Source organism: Anarrhichthys ocellatus, unplaced genomic scaffold (assembly GCF_004355925.1).
Source record: "Anarrhichthys ocellatus isolate YVR2014 unplaced genomic scaffold, GSC_Weel_1.0 scaffold1735, whole genome shotgun sequence".
NCBI lineage: Eukaryota > Metazoa > Chordata > Actinopteri > Perciformes > Anarhichadidae > Anarrhichthys > Anarrhichthys ocellatus.
Window position 1 is genome coordinate 1 of NW_022281709.1, and position 9,900 is coordinate 9,900.

General features: G+C 44.2%; 1 protein-coding gene across 1 annotated transcript; it reads right to left on the reverse strand.

The window, feature by feature from the left end:
* Nucleotides 1-1,450: 1,450 nt before the first annotated feature.
* klhl20 (kelch-like family member 20) lies at nucleotides 1,451-9,820 on the reverse strand. The gene is made up of 12 exons (XM_031839578.1): nucleotides 9,303-9,820; nucleotides 9,091-9,199; nucleotides 8,262-8,468; nucleotides 7,677-7,835; nucleotides 7,422-7,516; nucleotides 7,099-7,214; nucleotides 6,717-6,900; nucleotides 6,483-6,626; nucleotides 5,316-5,449; nucleotides 5,020-5,228; nucleotides 4,770-4,876; nucleotides 1,451-3,592 (listed from the first exon to the last, which is right to left on the reverse strand). The coding sequence occupies exons 1-12, from the start codon at nucleotides 9,527-9,529 to the stop codon at nucleotides 3,508-3,510; spliced, it is 1,776 nt and encodes a 591-aa protein (XP_031695438.1). The 5' UTR covers nucleotides 9,530-9,820; the 3' UTR covers nucleotides 1,451-3,507.
* Nucleotides 9,821-9,900: the final 80 nt, after the last annotated feature.

The following is a 9,900-nucleotide window of genomic DNA, read 5'->3' on the forward strand; positions in this document are numbered from 1 at the left end:
TATAGATAGATAGATCGATATAGATAGATAGATCGATATAGATAGATCTATCTAGATCTAGATAGATCTAGATAGATCTATATAGATCTATATAGATCTAGATAGATCTATATAGATCTATATAGATAGATCTAGATAGATAGATCTAGATAGATCTATATAGATAGATCTATATAGATAGATCTATATAGATAGATCTAGATAGATAGATAGATCTAGATAGATAGATCTAGATAGATAGATCTAGATAGATAGATCTAGATCTATATAGATAGATCTAGATCTATATAGATAGATCTAGATCTATATAGATAGATCTAGATCTATATAGATAGATCGATATATAGATAGATATAGATAGATATAGATAGATATAGATATATAGATAGATCTATATATCTATATAGATAGATATAGAGATATAGATATATAGACAGACAGACAGAGAGAGATAGTAACACAAATATCTTTAAATGACGACTAGAGCGAAAGATATTTTTAAAAAAAGTGACATTTTGAAGGGATTAGGATACGATTAATAAATACAAAACATTTGGGTACAATTGAACTTTTCATTCCCTCATCAGCAACATGAGGTTTCTGTCGCTGTCCAATGAAAACTACAAATCTCCAGTTTTAGTTAGCTTTTTCAAATAAATGAAAGGATTACCTGTGGGACCTTTTAAACTCATTCAACAGTTGGAGTATCTGAAAAATGAATCGCCTCAAACCTGAAAACGGAGCGTTTATCTCAGACCATGAAAGCAGTAACATGTTCGGAGTCTGAACCTGAGTGGGGTTTTCCTTGTACTTCTGTGGCAGTGATGAATAGCAACATGTTCATGGTTTACAAGAAGCAGGCATACACAACCAATATGGAAGATGTGTTTATCCAAAGAAAAAAAAGAAAAGGGCATGTAACGGTCAGATTCAACACGATGTGCATATATGATGAGACAGACCAGGGCTTAAAGTCTCCCGCTAGCAGAGAAAACTGAACCCAGCTCAATCTGGAGTTGCCTTATTGTTAAAGGTTTAACACCAGGTTATAATAATGCATAACAGCAGCATTCGTTCCACAAACCATTCAAAGTGTGATGAGCTGTGTGGCACAAAGCAAGTCATCCTCAGCCTGAGGCCTGAAATGTCAGATTCCTATGATGATGTTTTTTCTCCCCACGATGAAGTAGAACACCCATATTAAATACACTTAAGAGAAAACAATAAAAGATCAGATGTAAAATACATTTCCAATCAATTCTGAGATTCACAGCAAACCAATTCCCTGTGTGTTTAACATCGAGCCGAGATCAGTTCTACCACCAGAGACCTGCGAGGGATCTGTTCCATCATGTCAGAGCTGCACTACAGCTGTCCTCCAGCAGGGGGAGCCGTTACACTGTGCTGCATATGACGACGCACAACAAAAACAAACGTGAGAAAGCAGAAGAAAAGTCTCATGAGCTGAACTTTATTAATGCATATCCAGTTAAGAATGACATCCATGTGGTACATTCTCTTAACAACAAACTGGGGTAAATATACTACTGCATTTGTCTTGTAGGAAAGAGGTCAGGTTTGATGCTATAAGTGTTAATCATGTGACAGACATCAAATGCAGGAACTGGGTTTGATTCTCCATTTAAATGAGGAAACAGCTCCCTGATTTGTGTTAACAGGGATATTATGGGAAAAAAAAGAAGAAATCTCTTAAAGTGCTAAATTGTGAAACTTCCTTTTGCGAGAGAATGCGGTCGTATAATCGTAATAATAAATGAGTCCAGCGGTTTTAGGGCAACATCTCTGAACTGAGCTTGAGCCTTGGTAAATATATCGGCACTCTAAACGGATGGCTGGAATAAAAATAGCTTCAGCTCCGTCTCAACAACGTTTGTCTGATTGTTAATTCGACACTGAACGGATTCCGTGCATCATGTTGGACCCGAACACTTTTATCTGGAATCCTGTGAGTCCACATCAGATCACTGGCTCCTGTGTTCAGCACCAACAGTGCTTAGTGATTTTATGACCCGAGCTCTAAACTCACTTGTTATGGAAACAGGAAAAGGAATCTAGCATTTCAAATCAGTACGTTCAAATCAGTACCTCATGCATTCTCTGATAAACATGTTGGATCATTAGGAAGGAAAATGATGGCACTTTGCTTTAGAAGGGTTAGTCTGATAAAATCCTATAGATGGCTTGTTTACACACAGCCTCTTCTCCTCAAAACGATGTTCCAATACAACGAAACCGTGCTGTCAGTTACGTTTTGGGGGAAACATAACTGGTGGTGGATTACTTTGGCTTTTGTCATCAAATAGTTTTCTAATAACGCAGAAGTCTGACTAAACCTTGTGTTTTGTTTCAATCTTCAGAATGGTGTTAAACTGTGGTTTGATGTTTAATTTGAGAAAATATGTTTCCCTCGAAAAGAAATTGAGAATTTAGTTCCATAGCAACGCCATTTTGTAGGAGACAGGGTTGTTGAAACAGAATCGCCTGACGAGCTGTTTAGAACAGAGGAAGCTCTCACAAAAAAAATTAATCGGCAGGCCATTGGATGAACCACCTGTCAATCAAACTTGTCACCGAAGCCAATCAGGAGAAGAGCGACAATGGCTTTTCTAGCATCAACAGTAAAACGAAAAAAAACCTGCTATACCACTTGGTGATTGTGGTGTCCGAGTTCTTTCCACTGACGGGTTGAGATGATCCTTCAAGACGCATCGTCAGCATCTAAGCCTGTAAACACCTTAATGTAACAACAGTGACCACAGCAGCAGTGCGAGAGAGTAGGATGCATGCTTCACAGCCCAACGCAGAAAAAAGGATGCGAGGGTAGATTTACCTCCGACAGTCAGTAACGCAATGTTGTGTCTCCAGGAAGTAATCGACCTCACACAACGAACAGAACGTTTGCTGGTCCGCTGGCTTCTCTTTGTTAACTCGTTGAAGGCTGGTCAGGAACACTTTAAAGTTAAAACTAAAGAATGATATTTCTTCCCCGGGTGGTTGATTTGCAGTGAGCCGATGCTTGAACGTCTTCAACCTCTGAAACGTAAACTAATCTCAAGCAGCAGGTTGAGCTCCGTAACAGACGGTGAGTCCAACAGTCCAGACCGAGATGCTCTCGGAGGGTGAGAGGAGAAAAGGCCTGTCCTCTCCAAACTGGAAGCTTAATGGTACATTTGTAGACCTCGGCTTGCGGAGCACTTCATGCTGACCGTGGTCCAACCGATGAAGACAACAAGGGTATCCCAAAGTGGATGACCTTGGAGTGTGTGTGGGGGGGTTTGGGGATGAGCTAGAGTTCAAAGTTTGTTCCTCTCTCCGTCTCGTCTCCCTCCCTTCCCCCACGTCTCTCTCATCCTCGCTTCAACTACAGCGTCTCTTTCAGAGGCACAGGTGTCGGTGGAGAGAGGCATCCATTGCAACGTGAGGAGAAGTGTGAGAGAGCGTGTGTGAGTGTGTGTGTGAGAGTGTGTGTGTGTGTGAGGGGTTGTGTTACCATATGTGAGATTCACAGTGAGTCATTTTGATGACGCCCACCCCCCCACCTAGCCGGCGGTAGTTCATTCCTCCATACAACCTGGTGAGAGGAGAGGGACATGATGAGGAAAGAGAAACTACATAATATACACTAAGTGTGCGTTCATGGATGTGAACACAGCAGCATAGCAGAGCAAGACGGATTAAAGAAAGTCAATATATTAACTGCTGGTTACCTTCTTTGGCCTTTTTGGCCGTGTACTCTATTGTTTCTTAAAGGATGTCCTTGTGCAGGTCTAATCACCTCTTCTCGAGTGCGTGTAAAATCACACGATCTGATCAAGTGAAGAGTTTTGTTGTGTGCTGTGACTAAGCGTTTACTTCCAACTTAACCCCAGCAGGAAAGGCCTTTACACTTGCCAACGAAAAGGCTAAATACTTGCCTGCAAATATTTCTCATAAAACCTACTCACACTGGCAGCGATGTGAATTTGTGACAGTTGCAAGACTTTTTCAATAAACGGTTTGAATCGACTCACACAGGAAAAAGGACCAACTAGCAGGATCCTATAGAGCCAGAGGAGAGTCTGTCAGTCTGTCTGAGCTAAGCTGCTGCAAGATATTCTATTAAAATGCTCTGATTGAATTTGAGTTCCATCTGGTGAATGCATTTGTCCAGGGCTTTTATTGTGAAAGTTAAGAACAGAGGGAGAGTGCTGCCTTTCTCAAAGTTTGCGGTTTCGTTTGGACAACAGAGCATCTGTGTTGTTGTACAATAAGGTCGATGCCTTGCCTACAACCATGTGGCAAATAACTAGTGTTAGTTAGCTCAATGCTAACACGTAATTAGACTTACCATTGACGTGCTAATGGGAATTAGCATTGTGATAATATTACCATCACAAACTATTTTAGTCATACGTTTCCATTGCTCTGAGGACATGAACTAGTCGCTGCTTTACTTCACATTGCTAGCTTAACCTGCTGCTTCAGTACTCCACACTGACCGACTACGGCAACCTCACAGGGTCAAACCTCACCACCAGGAGAGGACAGCACAATGGCGGTAGCTCATTAAAGAAGATGTTAAGTTATATTACTTTATTAAAGTCATTCTGCTGTTTTCTGCTACTAGAGAAACTGCTGAAGAAAAGGCGTTTTACAGCCTCGATACATTTTATTTGAATACAAATAAAAAAAAATTGTATTCTTTCAATGTTTCCCCGAGGTAACGAATATCGATATTATTCAAGGTTTTGTTTTGTAGCCCCTCTCACCTCCATGTGTTGGCGTCAGGGTCGTAGACTTCTATCGTTTTGAGATACGTCGTCCCATCGAAGCCTCCCACTGCCATCAGCTGACCATTCACCACAGCCAAGCCCACCTACACACAGTTACACGTCAGCCTCGTACACACATTAAATCACCGTCAGTATCTTTAACATCAACTATAGTAACTTAACTGACACAGATTAAATGCAGTTATTGACGTATGACTGTGAAGCAGTAACTAAAACAATGTTTCACCCCGCTCCGTCTGGACGTCATGGCCACCACGGGAGACCACTGGTTGGTCCTGGGGTTGTATCGCTCGGCGCTGCTCAGCTCCGTGGTGTCGTCTCTCCCTCCAACGGAGTAAATCATGTCCTGGTAGACGGCGCAGCCCAGGTGCTTCCTCCTGGTTCCCATGGGGGACACCGTGTGCCAGCGGTTCTCTTGAGGGTTGTAGCGTTCCACTGAAGAGAAAGGGATAGAAAAATACTATCTCGTCAAAGCTCTGGGTTACTTTAAGATTGTACTCATCACGTGACTCAGTACCACACCTGTATTTAATGGTGACGTCCCATCAGACCCTCCGACAGCGTACAGGAAGCCCCCCAGCACAGCGACAGCTACACCCAGCCGCCTGGTGCTCATGGAGGCCACGCGAGTCCATTTGTTCTCCTTGGGATCATACCTACAGCGTAAGAAGGATGCCATGTTCAGAACTTCTCTCTGTGAATATTAGCAAGTCAATGTGGGCGTGGCTAAGAGCAGAGGTCACTCTGACAGAATACTTTCTGTCTTTGACTGAATTTTTTAAAACAATGACGGGACAATCTGCAGGCTGTCTGTCATTTTGAGGGACTGGAGGCCTCGGAGTGCGTCGATGTAGCTGCACCACTGGAGCAGAAGGAGCGCATGCTGCAGAATCTTATCCCCGATGAAGCTGCAGGATCCAACGTTCAGTGTCAAATCTAAAATGGGCTCCGAGGCAGCGACGCCAAAGAGAATGACAAAGTCTTCTGCAGCGTTTGATTACACACAAGGGGGCACCCGCTTTATGTCCATGTGGACCAGAAGGAAGTTTGAGTTCAGACACACATTGACACAATGGCCGCAGTGTTTTTAGTGGCAAATCATGCGTTTATTGAAAACTTTAAAAGCGGCATTGGCCTTACTGGCTCTGTCTGACCCACAGAACGGACAGCTAGCGAGGGAGACTGGAATCAGAGACTTCACCTTTAAATCAACCCATCTTATTATCATTAAAACATTTAAATGAAAAGGATAAAATACATTGTGATGGCACATTTACGACCTTTTCTGACAAAATTAAGTCTAATGCAACCACTAGCTAAGAGAGGGCTGGTCCGTGGAGAGGAAAATCTATGAAAAGAGAAGCCGGTATGGACATAATATCAAATCAGCCTGTGGCATAAAAAACATTAAGACATGAACAGTGAAGCCCAAAGTAAAGAGGACTAGTCTGGCTTATGTTTACTGAGGTAATAAATCAGGAGAGAAGTAGAGTCATTTTCTCATAGACTTCTATACAACCAGAGGAGTCGCCCCCTGATGGACAGTAGAGAGAATGCAGGTTTAAGACATGAAGCATCGGCTTCATTCGGTAGAACTGCCTGGGTGAGCCATAAGATGCTGAACTAGCACCTAATATACGGGTAAAAACATGGACGATTTATCATAGACTCAAGACTTTTGACGGATACCTTTCTACGATGTTGAGACAGGAAACCCCGTCCTGTCCCCCTACAGCATACAGATAACCACCGAGGACAGCCACTCCTACGCTGGTACGACACGTGCTGGTGGGGGCTACGTCACTGCTCCACTGATTGGTCTTTGGGTCATATCTGGACAGGAGAGGTGGAATAAAGACAATATGTAATGACATATTCATAATTAGAATTCTAGACCTAAATCTGAGAGATCGTGCCGCTCACCGCTCCACGGAGTTGAGGTATGACGAGCCGTCGTGACCCCCCACAGCGTACAGCAAGTCGTCCAGAACGCTCACGCCGACTCCGCATCGACGCTTACTCATCGACGCCACCATCCGCCACTCGTTGGTCTGGGGGTCGTAGCGCTCCACACTAGAAATGGCGTCGCCGCTGCACCAACCGCCGACTACGTGACGAGGAGACATGGGAGGAGAGAGTGCGCAACGTTAAATTATCACACGATGAAGAGGAGTCATTCCTTCAGTTCGTCTACTTATTTGATTAAAGGGAAACGCAGCGTACCATCAGAAAACAATGGGTTTTAAAGGGCGACTCGTATTCTAGCGAGGTGTCTCAGTGTGATCCGGGCCTATTAGGTACTGACCTGCAAAGAGGACCTCCCCACAGCGGATGGGTTTCCTCGGCCGGGTTCTGGGGCCCTGCATCAGTGGCCTCTCCTGCGGCAGCAGCAGGTAATTCTTAGCCTCATCGACCAGGTCTCTGGAATAAAAATAGATATATATAATTATAAATCGAGGTTAAATATCGTCACTGTATCATTCTCATCGTACGAAATGGAGTTTCTCCTCAGTATTTTTCATAATGTTCAGTAATGTAAAAAGAGAATCCACCAAATTCCTGGATCCAGATCAGCAGCATCTTCCCCACTCAAAACATCGAAATGTTCCACAAACAAACAGCCCTCACCTGCACTCCTCGTCGCTCTTGATGAGAGGGTCTGACCCAACGGTGCCCACCAGGAACTTGGGGCTGAGCAGCGGCAGACGGACATGCTGCAGGACCTACAGAACACAGGAAAATCCACGTCAGTCTCAGAGGGTTCCTCGGCCACAACAGAAGCCTGAAGTAACGCTGAGGGTTTAGAACTGGAATGTACAACCGGAACCATCCCGGCAACAAAGCCGCGAACTGCCGTGGTGAGATACTTCCTCAGCCACAAACCTGCGGTAGCTGTGGTCTGCGCTCCTGGATGCTGTACTTCACCCAGGCCATCACGGCGTTGAAAACCTGCTCCTCGCTCCGCACGTTGAGCTCGTCGCTGGAAATGATGTCGATCAGTTGGTTGGCGGGCAGCAGCATGAACTCCTCGCTTTCCATCACCTAAGACAAATGGGGACAGAATGAGTCAGCGGCTCTGCCACAAAGACGGGAAGCTAAATCCATCTTACACTTTGACTGCATACATTTATTTTGTAAAGCAATGTGCTGTGAAGCTACACGTTCCGAATGCGATGTAGCGACGCCTCCCCTCTTCTTCTCTGCCGTGTCAGCACAAAAGCTCTCACGTCACATGATGTTTTCTTATTCATGAGTCAATAGACTGGAATTCTTCACACGTTTACAACTTCAAGTCAAAATGATGCAGTGAAACAGAGAGCTGCATTAGTGACTGTGTGCTCACATCCTCAGGCTTGGAATGAGGACGGGAAAACAGAGAGAAACACTAAACAAACCAACTACTAACATCTACTAGAACACACGACTTTGAGAATTCTAGGAGACGGGGATTCTCATCCATGGGCTTACCTCCTGAAAATTGTGCTGGGTGAACTTGTCTGCGATGCGGAGCAGCTCGCGGCAGGAGTGCGTGTCTGCGAAGGCCCTGATGCCCAGACAGTTGGAGGGATCCAGCTGCCTCTTGAGGAACTCGCAGCAGGCCTCCTGGATCTCAGCCAGCTGGAGGAGGCAGGCGGCGGGGAGCAGCGTCTGGACGTTTCCCTCCTCTACCGTCACCTGGAAGGTTCAGGACATCAGAGACTCTTCACATGCTCTTTTAATCAGACGCTCGAGCGAGACCTGTCTGCAGAGTGTCCCCCATCTTGGCTACAGAACCCTGCAGCTCCTTCTCAGATTACTAGCTCTGGTGGCCATCTGCAATCCATATTTTGGCTAATATGGCTACACGTTAGGGGTGGAGACAGATTCCTTGGAATCGCACACCTCAGTGACTATCGATTCCTCTTATCGAGGCTGATCGACAGCTGCACATGCACGATGATGTAACACCATGTTACATGTTTTAGTTGATTTCGAATGCTCAAAAAGCATGGCACTAAAAAACCTGAGGGGACGCTACATTTAGAGTATTTGGAGATTGCATTGATTTACATTATGATGCCTTCATGGTCTACTCGGTAAAAATGAGTATTGGACGAAGGGAAATTATAACCTTTTGATGTGCTCAAAAATAATCTTGTAAAATGTCATTTTTGGCGAGAATATTTTAAGGAGATGTTTTCAAAGCAAAATAAAACGGATATTAAAATCAGATCGATAAGAGGAAGCAATATCGCATTTTGTGTTACTATAAACACACCACTGACCCCCGAGTGCCAAATAGAAACTCTGTCGTTACCTGCGACGTGTACGCAAAGTCAATGAGCAGCTCCATGGCTCTCTCATCGATGTCGCGGATGACCACTTCCGTCTGCCTGCTCTCCGCCAGCTCCCCAGTGAACATCGCCCTGAAGAGAACATCAAGACGTATCATTGTCACAGCCAGCACTCCGACGTGGATTCGTGTCCAGATATGTTTTCCTTCAGCAGCTGCGAGTGGCCTCCTTGTACCTGAAGTAAGGGCTGCAGGCCGACAGGATGACGCGGTGAGCGTAAATCTTCTTGGCGCCCACCACCAGCACCACGTCACAGAGCTCCCGGTGTTTTCTCAGCAGGTTGATCACCTCCAGGGTCTGCCGCGGGTGTTTGTCTGACACGTAGGGCATGCGTGCGGGCTGGGGAACCCCCTCGGGGAGCTTGTTGGGGTCCCCCAGAGTACAGCGGCTGGTGATGTCCATTCCAGTGGCGTCTTGGCGTGCGCTGGTGGCCCTAAACAAGGACCGGAGGGGCAAAGATTAGATGTAAATACACCGTTGGTTCTTATTCAACATCTTAACAACTCATCTTGTTCAGCTCTATTGCTACATTTTTTTTTTTTTTTTTATAAATTGTATTTAATATTTGTTAAACATAAAGATAAATAAATAAACTATCAATTACTTTACTTTTCTTAATGTGCTGATTAATAATATCTCTGCTCTTTTGGAGCCCGTTTTTTTATATAATTTTTAAAAAGTAAATTAAGTTTATAATGATTTTTATTATCATCCTCACCATTACTTTTATTATTATTATTATTATTATTATTATTATTATTATTATTATTATT